Source organism: Mastomys coucha, unplaced genomic scaffold (genome assembly GCF_008632895.1).
Source record: "Mastomys coucha isolate ucsf_1 unplaced genomic scaffold, UCSF_Mcou_1 pScaffold11, whole genome shotgun sequence".
In the NCBI taxonomy this organism is placed as follows: domain Eukaryota; kingdom Metazoa; phylum Chordata; class Mammalia; order Rodentia; family Muridae; genus Mastomys; species Mastomys coucha.
This window is the reverse complement of record NW_022196893.1, coordinates 3,256,429-3,272,636: the sequence shown is the minus strand read 5'-3', so window position 1 is coordinate 3,272,636 and position 16,208 is coordinate 3,256,429. Positions and strand designations below refer to the sequence as shown.

The window sequence follows — 16,208 nt, the reverse complement described above, 5'->3', positions numbered from 1 at the left end:
TTTTTTTTTTGTCTCTTAGGTGGCAGGTAAGGCTCATAAACATCTCTTGTCCAAAATGCTTCAGCCTATTTTTTTGTGCTTGAGGTTTGAAATCTCTTCAGATTTGGGGGTTTTTGTATCTATATAATGAGATCTTTTAGGGAAGCAACTACAGGGTACAGACAAGCTCCATTTGCATTTCACACATATCTAAAAAATAGCTTAAGGGGGTTTTCATTGAAGGAGATTTTCATACCAAGTTTCATTGTATGGAGATTGCTTTTTGCGGCATCATGTTGATAACTAATAATGTCTCGAGAGCATATGTCTATAATTCCAGCACTTGGAGGTGGAAGTAGGGGGATCAGGAGTCCCAGGCCAGCCTCATCTACGTGAGTTTGAGGTTAACTTGAACTACATGAGACCCTGACACAAAACAAAACAAAAAGTTTTGGGTTTTGTAGCACTTTTGATTTTACATTTTGAGATTAGAGGTACTTAACCTGTATGCTGAGTCGCTTTGTAGCGACATTTTCCTGAATTCTCCGTACTCTGGTGCTCATGTAACTCTTGAAATGGCTCGTTTTTTTTTTTTTTTTTTTTTTTTTTTTTTTTTTTTTTTTTTTTTTTTTTTTTTTTTTTTTTTTTTTTTTTTATCTTTCTACGCTCTAGTCTCCTGTCTGTTCAAAATGACTGATGCTTCTATATCTGCTCCTGAACTCTACAGAACCTTTCCTAACCATTGTCCCCACTCTTCTCCTTTCCACAGGATACGGACATGCTGCACCTGGAACCGATGCTGGCAAGGCCTTCTGTATGTTCTATGCTGTGCTGGGTATCCCCCTGACACTGGTCATGTTCCAGAGCCTGGGCGAGCGCATGAACACCTTCGTGCGCTACCTGCTGAAACGTATCAAGAAATGCTGTGGCATGCGCAACACTGAAGTTTCTATGGAGAACATGGTGACCGTCGGCTTCTTTTCCTGCATGGGCACCCTGTGCCTTGGGGCGGCTGCCTTTTCCCAGTGCGAAGATTGGAGCTTCTTCCATGCCTACTACTACTGCTTCATAACATTGACTACTATAGGGTTCGGCGACTTTGTGGCCCTGCAGGCCAAGGGTGCCCTGCAGAGGAAGCCATTCTATGTGGCCTTCAGCTTCATGTATATCCTGGTGGGCCTGACCGTCATCGGTGCCTTCCTCAATCTTGTCGTCCTGCGATTCCTGACCATGAATACCGATGAGGAGCTCCTGGAGGGAGAAGTTGCGGAGATTCTTGCTGGAAATCCAAGACGTGTGTCTGTCCGTGCGACTCAGAAGCGCAAGAGGCACCACCCCATGTACTTCCTCAGAAAATACGGCAGAACCCTGTGCTATCTCTGCTTCCCTGGTGCCAACTGGGGTAAAGATGATGATGACGATGATGATGATGATGTGGTCGATAATGTTGTCGTTACTGCTCCTATTTCTGCTCCTGCTTCTGCTCCTGCTCCTGCTCCTGCTGCTGTGGCTGCTGGTGCCAATAGCAGGAGTGTCCGGGCTACTGTCCACACCGTTTCCTGCAGGGTTGAAGAGATCCCTCCAGATGTGCTGAGGAACACCTACTTCCGGGCCCCATTTGTCGCCATCCCCCCTGGAATGCACACCTGCGGGGACCATAGGCTGCACCTCCGTCGCAAGTCCATCTAAGTGTGGGAGGGAAGTACACGGAAGAATCATTTGTCATGCAGATGTAAGTTTCATTGTCCCAACTCCTCTTTCCCTCCTTATTTATTATTATTCTCTTTTTTTGTGCTTACGGTCATCATCATTCCTTTCTCTCTTCCCTCCTTTCCTGGTTTCATTTCCTTCCCTCCTTTCCAGACAGGCAGAGCTGTCCAAAGGGAAAATAGAGGCCCATCCTCTCTGAAGCTCGCACCTGAGCATGAAGCATGGATTCGTTCCTTTCTCCCCACCAGAGTTATGCCTTACATTTCTCCCCACCCTGCCTCCTCTCTCGGGGGTGGCCTTCCTAGGACAGGTGTGAGAACAGGAGCACCAAGACAGAGCTGGGAGGATGCCCAACTGAAGCCTTTGACTGCCTACCCATAGTGATGTCTCCGACCTAACTCCTCTCTTCTTCCCCCAAGGACTGGGTGGCTGTGTGTACGCGTGTGTAATATGAGTGTGTGCGCTTTTGTGTGCAGGTGTGTTGTGCGACAAGGTGGAAAGTATCAGGCATCCACTTCCCTTCTCACGCATACAATTTCATTCACAGTCTCCTTGAGGCTGCTTCCAAACAAACTAAAACCCCCGCAAGGTTTGATTTATCACCTTGCCAAATTGAGCACATCCCACAAAGCACTTTTAACCCAAGATGTATCAGATGGCCATAGCTTCTAAATCTCATCCACTCCTCTTCAGGGTGTAGGTGGGCAAGACCACAGGGATCAAGTTTACCTTGCCAGTTTAAAATTAAGAATCATGCACTTTGTGGAACTGGTATGCATCATTGACACAAGAAAGCAGAGCTCACAGAGGAATAGTCCAAAGCCACTAGTGCCAACTTACTGAAGACATTTTGAATTTCAGCATTTCCAGTTCCAGCAGTTTTCCCTGCAGCTGGAGTTGTCAGGGTAAAGAGGAAAATAGTTGGGACCCAAGAGTACCTATTTTATTATGTCCCTCTTCCTAAGGATGACTATGACGGGATGAGCTTTGTGAAGTCTCTACCTGCATGGATTAGAGTTCCAGTTTGGGAATGCTTGGATGAGAATGGGTATCAGAATGATGATGTGATTTCTTTTCCTAAGAAGAAAGCGACAGGGCATTCCTTGTTTAAATATATATAGAGAGGTATATATTTCAGGAAAGAGTGTCTCTAAATGCATTTGATCTGTAAATAGGGAGAAGTTCACATTGGTCTCAGGAAGAGTTTTAGAGGCTGTATCTTGGCCTGCTGGGAACTTGTCAAGCTCAGGGGATGCTTTGTCTAGGTAGCTGAGAAATTCCTCCTCACTCTCAATAAAGGATGACCCTGTAGGGGACAGTTTAGGCTAGAGAATATGGCACATCATATGTAGGCCCTTTCAATCTCAGGAGTCCGAGGGCAGCTCGGCCTCCATAATCACTGAAGGACTCTAATTTCTCTCATCGCCATCCCTGCCATCTCTAAAAGTCACCCCATTCACTCATCCTCCCACTCCTTCTTCGTACACTGGAAGTTCCTGGCTTTTGGATGGAAATGGGCTTTGGCTACACTACGCACGCACAAGGAGCGCACTTACTGGTCTTCAAGATTTCTTAAAGGACACAGCATCCAAATGCCACCAGTCCCAAGCATGTGTGCCATTGGGCTGAAACCAGGAGCATCCAGGACTCCTCTGGAAAGTCAATGCATGCACTTAATGCTACACCCCCTGTTGAAATATCCCCTTCGTCTCGGACACGGGACCTTCAAAAGGAGTCTGTGAACCTTAGACTCTCTTGGCCAAAGTTGACATATTCCAACTTCGAGGTCTTTATCAGTTCACTTGTTTGAGATTTTGTTGTGTGGAATGCCCTGCACGGGGCTCTCAAGTCTGTCCAGAGAATAGAAGCAATCGCTCTTCTTGAATGTTTTTGCTCTGCAAAAAGATTGTTGGCTCTTTCGGGTCACAAATGTGACAATCCTGATGCCTATATGCAGAGTACTTTATGCCTCGAAGGAGGTTTCCTGGAACACATGTAGGAGTTCCCCTGAAACTGTTGTAAGATTTTTTTCTTCAAATGGTGGGTAGGTATGTGTGATCACCTCTGATCTGTACATGTCGTTGAGGCACTGAGAGAACCAAGGATCCGCTCTCAGTCCCTACCCAGAAGGGTCCAGAAGGTGGACTTCCCGACACCAAGGTGTCCTGACCCAGCCCTACGGTGGAGGAGGGATCCTGCTTGGTGTCTTCACAGGGCCAAGTGTTAGGCCCAGGAGTCAAGTCAGAGGGACATAGGCTCAGCCTATCTTTAGAGCTGGCTTCCCATTCATGTATCTGTGTGAAGTGGTCACACAGTGACCATTGTGTGGGAAGGATTGAATGACAAGTACATCCCTTCTTCCCAGAGAAACATAGACAACACCTTCTATAATCTCACAGAGGTGACCCTCCCATCCTCCCCGCTACCCCCCGCTCCTTCTGCAAGGTAAAGGGCTGTAGGGTGAATTCTCTTTCCTCCTCACGTGATAGCTACTGATGGAAGTAATTGAAGCAACTTGGTTATCATCCTTGTAACCCTCCCATGTCTTTGGCTATTTATTGCCAGTTCAGCTTTGGAAGGAAGGGCACCAAATTGTCTCTTCCAAGCTCAACACAAGAGCACTGAGGGAGGGAATGAATCTTGGCTTATCTCCCTATAAGCGAATCTTCTCCAATGGCCGATTTGTTCCTTAGCATAGGACCTGGTGAGATTGTTCTCTGGGCACATCCACTGATAGTGCTCTCTTGGGGTGAGAACAGGGAGGAGTCAAATTCTGAAGGACTCTGTGTTTCACAAGATGGGAAGTGGACCATTTCTATGAAGAGTCCACCAGTAGAGTTGAAGGGGTTCCAAGTAGGGGGACCTCCACTGGCTCCCTCATTTTCAGAGGAGGAGACTGAGATTTAGGGGAGTCAACATATCTGAGGTCATGTGTAAAGAATATAGGTCTTCACCCTTCCTTTTGCTGTTGTCCTAGCTGCTTTGTCGATGTTTTGCACAGCATTCCAAAGATTCCATATTACTGGACTTTATTGTATCTCTGGCCAAGACCTTTCTCCCTCTGTTGTACACTTGGCAGCTTCTTTCAGCCAAGTGATTGTTGTACCCTTCCCTCCAGTTAACCAAACCCCTTCAACAGACCTCATGCCAGGTTGTTTGCAGAAGGAATTCAGTCTCAGGAACTGGAGGCTGGCTTGCTGTCTGGTTCCTGGAAGTTAATTTGCCTTGTATATATATATATATACTTAATAAGATATCTGACTCACTTGAACTCTTCACTAAGTGATCTCCATCTTTATTTCATCGAAGACAGTAAGAAGTAGGCAACAATATGGAGTAACCCAGAGCTCTGGGCTTGCTGATTTCTAGTGTTCATCCCATTTGAATCCTTAAAGGTACCCATTCCAGGAAGAAGGTGCTGTCTCACCCATCTGCCTGTTAGACTTTGAACATCAAGAGAACTTCTCTCTCTGGGTTTTGAGATTCTCTGTTAGCCCCCGAACTGAAACTAGCTCTGTTCTTCCTGGTTGCCCAACTCAGTCTTGAGGCCAAGGCAGTAGCCTCTAAGACCTGAGCCCATTATGGGTGACTGATTGACAGGGGTGTTGGGCTTTAGTATGGCCATAGTGAGATGGGCACACCTGTATCTTCTCTGTGTACCTGATTAAGGAGACATCTGGAGAGTAGATAAGCTGAGACAGGTAATTTTTATCAATTTCATCCAGATATGAAAGCTGTATAGATCTTGAATCCAGTGCCAATCTATCTCAGCTGGAATCTAGAGGGATAAGGGTTCCTCAGAGATCTTCATGTCTGTGTGCTTTGGGAGAAAGAAAGTTCAGAAAATGATTACCCATCATGGAGGCTCCCAGCTTTACCTCCATATATTCTTTCTAAAATAATGAGCCCAAGTCAGAGACTCATTGAAAGTATCTACAGAGCTGTGAGATCTGAGGTGCATGCTGGAATGTGTCCACTCTACCAGCTCCTAGCTTGTCAGCATCTGTGAATTGTGACTTAGTTCTGAAAATGGTAGATGCATTTCCTCCAGAGTCAAAGTCTTATCGGGACCAAAAGGCATCCTAGATGAGGAAGAGTGGTAGGGCAGGGACTGGTTCTTCTGCCTTACTCTATTGGGCTCTTGGAAGTCATTTCACTTCTTGAGCTTCTGTAGCTTTCTCTTTAATCTGATGGTATAGTAAGGGTGGGGATTTTGCACAAGATGAGCTTGACTCACAAGGACCTTCGGCTTGGATGATCTGGTCACATTTGAAGATAGATTCACCAAAGTAACTCAGTTAAAATTGTTGCAGGAGATAGAGAGCTGGGAAGGAGACACAAGTGCTGGCATAGAGCATTGGACCACAGTATAATGCATCATGGGTTCCCTAACGTGCTAGGCTTAGATTGACTTTCTGTGGTCCTATCTTGACCACATGTTGGTAGAGGTTGCTGCTTCAGGAAAACAAAAATATATGATCACGATTCCCCTGATACCAACTTTGAAAAAAAATGTCTGAGGGTGACAGAAAAGTTGATAGACTAGCACCATGGGATTCCCTAGACCTCTCACCCAGAGCCCCAGCCTCAATACCCCCTCAACACTGAGATGATTGGAAGATAAGGTATCATGGTGTCTACAGCTTTTAGGTGGTTCAGCCAAAGATAACATTGTATATCTCCCATGAAAAGTGCATTCTCTTACATAGTAATGGTATTGTCACACCTAAGAAACTTAGCATAAGAATATCTAATATAATAATATAATCTGTATAAAGAATTCCCCAAGTGTCCCTAAAATGTCCTACTAAACTTGTTTGTGAATCTAAGATGCCATCCAATATCACACCCCACACCTGCTTGTCTTGTTGTTCTCCAATCCCCCAATTGAGGGCATCTCCCTCACTGTGTTTGTGTCTCTTGATAATTGATATTTTGAGGACCCCAGGACTGTAGTCTTGTAGAATGCCTATGATCTGCTGTCGTCTGCTTGTTCCCTCGGCTTGAGGAACTGTTGACAAGAAATGATGTAGTTGATGTTGTTTAGCCCTGATTTATGCATTTGATGTTTGTCTCTCTGGGGACCTCTGTGGTTACTGCTTTGTTGTGAATAAATAAGTCATATTAAATGTTGTTTTCCTCTGTTAGGGGACCTAACTGCATCTTCAAGAGAGGCGTCCATGGATGCTGGGCCTCACTGTGAAGCCCAAGCAGGCTTCGGATTTCTGACCTCTCCCGGGGACCTCTTCCACGAGGGGCGAGTGTCAGCACCCTTTCCCCTAATCACCTGTGGGAATGGCCCAGCTATACCTAGACAGAAGGCACAGAGACATGCTCCTTGTAGGGCCCCTTGCCTACAAATCTGTTGGGCTATCTTGGCACCTAGCAGCAACCTCATGAGTGGCGATGACCACTATACAATCTCCTCATTCACTACAGTAGAAGACATGCTTCACTGTCATGTCACTGGCCTGCCCTGCCCACCAAAAGGCTATCATTTGTTATCTCTGCCTTTGAGATATTTGCTCTGGTATATTCCAGAGCACATTCCTTTCCCTTCCAACCCATGACCCATACCTGCTATGGCTATGTGACCTTTGCTTGCCCTCTTAGAGGGTATCCCTGTTGCTCTGCAACATGGAGGTAGAGATGAAATGCCTTAGTCCTTCCTCCAAAGTTTTTCCCTCCCTCTTTGATCCCCTATGGGATCCTTCTCTGTGTTCCTCTGTGTTTGCTTCTCATGGGTGAACACACTGAGAAGCAAATGTCCGATGGGTCAGCCTTATGTGCAGAAAGTTAAGAAGTGCCCACAGAGGGGAGGGAGGCCCCAGGATAAAGCAGGTTCAAGCATGGGTTGTCTGGCTGAAGTAGACATGGGGTATTCTAATGCAAATCCCTGGAAACAATCCAAATCCTGGTTTGCATTGCATTGCTTGCTATTCAATTGCACGTGCCTTGGGAGTTGAGTGAGACTTTAGCAATAGGTCCAGGAGCTATCCACACAGCAAGGCACTTCAGCGTCAGAGGGTGGGTACATCTTCAGATTATAGAAGCATGCTGGGATATTTCTCCCTGTAGTAGGTGGGGTCTGGTAATGGGAACATCACAAAGGAATCAGGTGGGGCAGTGTCATTTTCTTGAGGGTGGTAGGGTGGCTGGGGGGATCATGTGCAATGACACAAGACCCTGCACTTCTGGAGCCTTGGGAGAGACAAGAACATCTACTTCTTGCTCCCTCTCCCATTCCCAGAGCAGCTGTGTGTGCCAAAAGCTGCTTGGAGCTGGTATTTTACACACCTGCGACCAACCTCTGTCCTTGACAGGTGGTTGGTGGATTTACCCCTCAATTTCCACGTCTGTTTTCACACTGCACATGGTGCTTGTGAGAACTACATGTGAATGTTTACTGAGCACCTGCTTTACTCCTGGAAAAGTATGTCCACTTGGCCCAGCATGGGGCCTCCCTTCACATCAACTGGTTGCTGCTTTGTGGGGGACCAGACTTTAACTGTTATTCCTGAGCCATTCTGGTGCAGTGCTATACAGATGAAACGTCAAGCAAGTCTTGTTGTACACAAGAGCTCTGCTGCTGGTCGGGGTATGGGCGGTGGGTAGGAGGGCAGCCAGAGCACTTCCATTCAGCAGGTGGCTGAGAAGGTTCAGAAAAGCTGCAAGACTGGGTCTCCAAGCCAGGTGTATGTGGATCCCAGAGAGCTGGTACTGAAGTGTGTGGGTGGGATGGGAGCCCCGAACACAGGAAGTGATACAAGGGCCTTGAAGAGAGGAGGGAGGAGCTGGGAGGAGTGGAGGAAATCACATGGGTGGGGCTCACATTGGGGAGGAGGCTTTGCATGAGTTCCCAATGCAGGGGAGAAACGTCCAGGAATGTACATGGTGAATGTGCGAGCTTCTTTCCCTAATAATAATATCAAGGCTAAGATGGGAACCATGTGCTGTTTAAGCCTGTAATTGTCATTATTAACCTTGTAGACATTTATCTTCAGGCGCCATGTTTGTACCAGTGGAGCCCAGAGACACACCGAGGACCAACGGTAGTGAGTTCACTGGCATGGCCAGCAGGCCCATGCACAGGGCAGAAAGTGGCTTCTACCTGCACAGGACAAAGGGCTTCTGCTGGACCCCTCCAATAACACTGTGTGACCCTGGCAGGTGACCCTTCCTGAGAGGTAGACTTGAGAATGACTTAGAGCATAGAAATGCTCAATTATGTCATCCCAGCCAAAGATGGTTCTGGAAGGATTGAGGTAGAGCTCTCTGCTGCAGATGCTGCTGTAACTGACCTTCTAGAACATGGGGCTGAGAATTTGACTTCAAAGGATACATTGGTTTTATCGGAAATTGTGTGGGGACACAAAGGTGGATAGTTGGAGGGGTGGGCTTGATCTTCCCCTTATCCTATCTTCAACATGGAGACAACTAATATGTTGAAGAGCTCTGCCAGAATGGGGCGGGGGGAGAAGGCTGTAGCTTATGGTCTGGAGGGATGTGGAAAAAGAGGAAGGACCTTGAGTAAACCTTGTTCATTTGGCTTTATAGCTTCCTATTGCTCTTGAGTCCTGACCTCTTTGGAGGCTCCAATCCAGTTTTGGGGAGACATGGTATCAAGAAAGCATGCTTGATTCGTGGTGTGGGGTGGGATAAAGGAGGGTCTTGTAAACTTCAGGGATAACTTTGGCTCTGAAAACAGTGTTGGTCTGCCTTTTGCAGCTTGCTAGGCAGTAGGGAGAGGGGCCTCTGGGCATCTTCTTAAGAGCCAGCCCTTCCTTCCCTTTCTTTATATACAGTTGGGTCACAGGGCCTTGGCAAGTCATTTCTCATCTCCTCTATAGAAGATGGAATGACCAGGCCAGAAGCAGGTATTTCTTAGATACACACTGGTACAGAAGAGATGAAACCCATGTCACTCCACTCTAGACTCTTTGCTGCCATTTTGGTGGTAAAGGTCAAAGGAGAGACAAGGTCAAATAATTTCAAGATGAGCTAGGTTCCCAAGAATAGGCCAATTACCCTTTTCTAGGGACTTATCCTTTCCTAGGTTGAGCTGTATTGTGAATTTCTTATTGAAAAACTAGTCTGTACCCAGTTATCATCCATCCAGTGGGCTCCCTAACTTCACAAACAATCCCACCCACATCCATGTCATCATGGATGTGGGTGGGACAGTCACCACAGTAACCAAAGCCCGTCTCCTAAAGGATTCTTACCGTACTTCACCTAGAGAGCATGACGGGTCCAGATGTGAACTGCAGCTCTGGGAACATTTCTGTGCAGTACTGGCTGATGTCCCCTACTGGCTCCACCTTCCTTCACAGGTCAGGTGCAGCAACTGTATCTAGCTACCTCGAGAGGCACTCCACAGGGAGTGCCCTCTCTGGTCCCATGAGGCTGTGAGTTCAGTGGACTGAATGCGGTCTAAGGTGTGTTAGCAGTTGCTGTAGGTTTAAGGACCAGAGATGGGAACTAGTGCATGTCCCATTGTTTTCATTTCTTCAAGCTGGAACTTTAGAAGTTGGGTAGAAAAATAAAAATCAAATGAAACAGGAAAAAAAAATGCAGTGAGCGGGAAGCCAGTGAAGCAGAACCCACAATTAGCAAGATTTCTCTATAATTTGATGGCTCCTCAGAGAAGAACATATCCCAGAAAAGGGCTAATTATACATTTGTTTCTTCAGGCCACAAATAGCATTTTGACAGCTGGTTTTGGGTTGGGAAGGCCCTTCTGAGGTCATCTCAGCCCATCTTCTGCCTTATCAGAAACCTCCACCAAATGAATACTATATTGAGGGGCAGACACTGTGAATCCCGCTGGGCAGAATTTGCATAAGAAGTCAGATCAGGTCCATAGGAAGAAATCTGGGGTATCTTGTTATTTCCTCACACACTGATAGAATGGTTTACAAGGACACACAGAAGAGAAGGAGCAAAGGGTGTCAAAGATGAAGAACCAAATTTTTACCACACAGTTGATAAGTGGCGAAGGTAGCTTTTTTAGCCTATCCCAGCAGGTCAAGAAATGGTAGAACATTCCCCTCATAGCTGTATAGTCTTAACCTCAGCCCAGTGTGTATCTGTGTACCTCATGACAACAAAACCAGCCAAATATCAAAGATCAAAATGCCTGTCATATGTGACCCCTGGCATAGACGTGAAGTTTGAATTAATGTCAAATACACCTCTGTTAAAATAACGGGCATGTATTCACAGGGCTCATTGAAAGGTCTGGGGTGGGGAGGTGGGGACATGGGAATGTGGGCCTTCATGTAATTGTGCGTGTGTGTGTGTGAGTGTGTGTGTGTGTGTGTGTGTGTGTGTGTAAGAGAGAAAGACACACAGAGAAAGGGAGAGACAGAGAGAAAGATACATAATAGAAAGAAAGACACATACACACACACACACAGAGTGAGTGTGAGAGAGAGAATACATACATATACATAGTCATTTGGTATCTTTGGATCTATGTGCTTTGTTTCTTTTGTTGTTTGTGGGAGTCGCATTCTTGGGTGTTTTTGTGTGGTATGGTACCTGGGTTTGGTTCTAAAAGTGAAGCTGCCAAAGGCTGGCTAGAATGCCCTCACAGAAAGGGTGATGACCTGAAGCATTCCACAGGAAATGGGGTTGAAGTATTTTCTGGCCAGTGTCTCGGTCCAGGAGGGTGTTATAGTATATCCTGAGCCCTGGTGGGAATCGACCTTTTTGTCCTAGGGTTGGTCGATGCATTTGCCTGACAGGTCCAACACAGAGAGCAGGCCTTTGTCGGAACCCTGCACCAGAAGAGGCAACACCAGCGATCCCTGCCCAACTACAGAGTCGTCTGCACTCCTGTGTGTGTCCTGTATTCATCCTCGTTGCCTGCTCTGCCTTCGGGAGAGAGAGCACCTTCACAAATGGCCTTAGAACACAACCACCATCAAGTGAATATCAGATGTATTTGTTATGTAGCTTACCTGAAAAAAATGAACGAACATACCTGTATCACCAATGTTTACACATCTTAGCCGTCTAGCTCATGTATAATATGTACCTTATGTAGGGAGTACATTTTTTTTTTAATTTTCTTTTTGTAACAAATGCAGTAAACAAGCTGTATAAATTTTACATGTCTTTAGAGGAAAATCACCTGCTGTTCTAGCGTTGTAAACTATTGCACTTTTCTAATTTTTTTTTTTAAATTAAAGTCTCTGGCATGTTCCCATTGTGTTCTGGCCTTCCTTTAGCAGCTGACCAGGGCTGGGCACATTGGTGGCAAGTCATGCATGCTCTCATTTCTCCTGTTGCACAGAGCCCGCAAAGACTTCCGTGTTCATATTTTGGGGACCAAGCAGTCTTCTCTCCCTTCACACAATGGCACCCAGATTCTTGGGCCTTGTACGGATACTGGAGCTGTGGGGGCTGTGAACACAGGTGGCTCACCTCTGTCTTCATTCCTTTCACCCATATCTTCCTGATGACTCCCTCCACTCGACACCATCAACTGCTTTTGTCATGTTTCCATCTGGTTTCCAAGCAGCATTTTAAGCCCTGTTTGAACACAAATGAATTCTCCCCTCATCCCCACTCATCAAAGGCAACTCCCTCTCCCAGTGGCTTCTGTGGATGAACTTGAAGACTCTTAGCTTACCTTTCCCATTCCAAATCTGACCCTTCCCATGGTGACAGAAGCAACAGAAATCCTTGCACCCCATCTCCTACCATATTGTTTCTAGGGTAGTGGGCAATCCATCTCCTCAAGGCTATTGAGGTTTATATTTTCATCCGGGTTGTGATGGTCTGAGGTAAGCCAGAGAAGCACATCCAGCAGATGATATTTCCAGATATATCCACCACTCACATTGGGGGTTGGTTCTGAAGAGGGGAGAGCAGTTTTCTATACTGTGGGATATAAGAGAGTAAGATGACAGGGTGGCTCTGGCATTCACAGCAGCATGCCACTGCATGAAGGTCATGTGACATCCTAGCTCCTGTACTCCCTCTGTACAAACGGGAATTCCGTAATCAGAAATATAAGGGTTGGGGGTTGCAGTAAGATGGTGAGTTAAATACAATCGCAAAGATAATTACATCAAATAAAAGCTCAAATATGAGGAGATGAATAAACGATGCAATGGTTCATAGATGGGAAGCTGAGGGGAAGCTGCAGAGATGTCAGAGTGATTTAGCCTCATGGCTATAGGCAGCCATGATGGGGCCTTGAAGGAAGGGCTATACCCATCTACTCCCTTCAGTTTCTGGACAATTCGAAGTGATAGCCAGCATACATAACATGACAGGGAAACAAGACATAATTCAGTTTCTTCTGTTTGGGGAGGGGGAGAACTTAACTCCCCGAGAGCCTCAAAGTTACAGCATATTGTCTTATCAGCCATGTCCTGGGAGAGAGAACACACACACACACATACACACACACACACACACACACACACACACACACACACAGAGAGAGAGAGAGAGAGAGAGAGAGAGAGAGAGAGAGAGAGAGAATGCCAGATAAGTCAGTAGTTCTCCTCAGGTTGTGGTGTAGATGCTTTCCAAGTGAGGATGTGGATCCCTGACAGTGTTTTCCATGGACTATCCCTCTAAGCTGTGTATCCCAGTAAAAGATGCCTAGACAACCAAAAGGCCACACATGTATACCATCATATTCCAGATCCCCTTTCACCATACTATAGGATTTCTCAGAGTCTGCTGTCCAGAAGAAACTGACCTTGCTCTGCTTGAAACTTCAAACTGTTTTGACAGGTCCATTTTTCACAGACTGGTTTGCATTGATCAAACCCTCAATCCTCCAGGGAGAGGCAGATAGAAGCACTTCCTGTTCCCCCAGGTGGGGATAGTCACACGACTCATTCTGCTCAATGAGTTGTGAGTGAAGCGGCTTGGTTATGTCCTCAATGGAGTATTAAGTGGAAAACAGCGTGAAGTCTTCCAGAACTTTCCCTTCATTACACAGACAAGAAGGGTTTTAAGATAGAGCCTGTGAAGCTCAGGTCCTGAAGCAAGGTGACTTTGCCACTGAAGGAGACACGCAGCAAGAGAACATGATGTTTTCAAGCCATTGTGCCTTTGGGGTCTTGGAGGGACACAAGTGACCTATGTTTGTTCCTGAGCATGTGGATTGCTCAGGAGGTCAGTGCCTAGCTTGGGGCCAGTAGGGATGAAGTAGGGATCTGCCCAGAGATGTCACCCCACCATGAAGTCCTAGACCTGGTTATTTAGCACAATTGAACACTGCTCTGGAGTGGCCCACCATATTTTAGGCCTCTTCTCCAGAACAATCTTTTACACGTACATCCCTTTCCATTTTAAATGTGACCTTTACTTCCAAGTTTCTAATGCCCTCCTGACAGTGGGACAGCATACCATGCCAAGGTTCTTGGGTTGTGTAGTAGGCACTTTACCAATTGAGTCATCTTCCCAGATCCAATTTATTTCTTAAGGGACCTTTGTTCTTCTATTTATCAAGAATTCAGCTATGAACATTCTGGGACACGTTTTTGGGTTACAAAGCCATGAGATCACTCCATCTCTGGGAGAAGACTCTGTGGGGATCAATATCAGTGTCACTCACTGGTTGTTCCCCAGAACCAAGCTTCCATTGTGTAGGATTCATTTCCTGTAGCTGCTCATTTTCATATCACAGCACCTTCAACCCCCTGAGGTCTAGCTGTAGCTGCTCATTCTGGATGTCCCTCCAGCTGGGCAGAATCTTGGGGACAGGAAGGAGGACGTGATACGTGATTTAGACTTGACCATCACTGAGTGACCCAGAAGCCAAGTCTACATATGGCCAATTCAGATTCACAGCTCCGAAGCCTCTTTCATTAAGCCAGTGATGCTCTCAGATGGGAGACCATATTCATTGGTCTGGTCTTTCACTTTAGATTCCTGTGATTAAGAATCTTTGGGTCTCATTTCCAAACTCCTAGGGAGAATGTGACTAGAAAGAGTTAGTTTATGTTTGTACATATGTGACTGGTTCCCAGAGTGACCCATGGCACAAGGAAATTCTGCATAGGTATGATAGATTGTGCTTGGTAACTACAGTGTCTGGTGAGCAGATGACATCTACACCTGTGGAAGACAGACTTTTTATTTTATTTATTTTTTTTTTGCAGAGACATAGCCTTGGGTCATAGGAACATTACTTGGTGAATGTCTATCCTATTTGAAACCCCTGACACTACTAGAATCTAGCTCACCCATGCAGGATACAACAGGTCTGATGCATACCATAGCCCATGGTTTGCAGAGTAGATCAGTTATAAAATACCACATGGGAGCCATTAAGAGCACACATGGTGGGACTCATGGCTCCAGCAGCATATGTATAGCAGAGGATGGCTTAGTTGGTCATCAATGGGAGGAGAGGCCCTTGGTCCTGTGAAGGTTCTATGCCCCAGTGTAGGGGAATGCCAGGGCCAGGAAGGGGGAGAGGATGTGTTGATGAATGGGGGGAAGGGGGAGGGAACAGGGTTTTTTTCCTTATTTTATTTTTTTCTTTTTTTTTCTTTTTGTCGGGGAAACCAGGAAAGGAGATACTGAAAGACCCCCAGAGCTAGGGAGATCCTCACTCAAGTCTCAGGATGACACGACCACCCAATAACTCACGAAAGACCGATCTTGCTGCAAGTGCACGAGGTTTATTGGGGATAAGCCAGATCACGTAGCCTGGCAGGCCAGAGGAGTTCAACCACGAGCACAAGGAGTAAGGGGTATTTAAAGGGAAAAATCACAAACTAGGGGGGTGAAGGGGTCACCAAGGAAACATAACAAAAGAAAAATTCTAAAATTCTAAAATTTGGAAAATTTTATTTCCAATAAAATTCTAAAGAGAAATTCTAAAGAGAATTTCTAAAGAGACCCAGCCCCTATTTGAGTCAGGGTCATAAGGAAAACGTCCTACACACTCATTATGCACAAGAATGTGGTCTGGTCAATGTTATTCACTTTATGGCTGACCGTTCCCTAGAATCACCCAGATGGCTCATATCCTGCTTTTTGTTCTTGGACCTAACTAGGGGGAGCCTTTGTGGCCAACAGGTTTTTGAAACTGGCTAGTCTACATTCTTGGCTCATTACAGAGACCTTCTATGTCCTTTAAGTAAAGGATATACAGTATACATACATTTCTACTAATCCATTTCCCTTTTCATTAGCATGCTTTTCCCCAAATTTCTAAATCTCCCAGTCTTTCAATATCATATGACATGTAAATAAAGAAAACATCTAATAAAAATATCTTTAAAAAAATTAAGGGCTTGAGAGATGGCTCAGTGGTTAAGAGCACTGATTGCTCTTCTGAAGGTCCTGAGTTCAAATCACAGCAACTCCATGGTGGCTCACAACCATCAGTAATGAGATAAGATGCCCTCTTTTGGTGTGTCTGAAGACAGCTACAGTGTACTTACATATAATAAATAAATAAGTCTTTAAAACAAAACAACTAATTTTTTAAAAAAAATTAAATAAAGATTCAAAACTGGAATCAAAAAGAAAAAAAA

At 45.6% G+C, this 16,208-nt stretch overlaps 1 protein-coding gene across 2 annotated transcripts in view; it reads left to right on the top strand.

The window, feature by feature from the left end:
- The window catches only part of Kcnk9 (potassium two pore domain channel subfamily K member 9), a 40,088-nt gene extending 33,270 nt beyond the window's left edge, over window positions 1-6,818 (top strand). Inside the window, exons 2-3 of one of the 2 annotated variants that reach the window (XM_031345548.1) lie at window positions 749-1,711; window positions 1,843-6,818. In XM_031345548.1, the coding sequence (XP_031201408.1) occupies window positions 749-1,668 (920 nt within the window). In that variant the 3' untranslated portion in view covers window positions 1,669-1,711; window positions 1,843-6,818. Of the gene's footprint in view, window positions 1-748 lie in introns of both variants that reach the window. The other variant, XM_031345538.1, reaches the window with a different exon arrangement.
- Window positions 6,819-16,208: the final 9,390 nt, after the last annotated feature.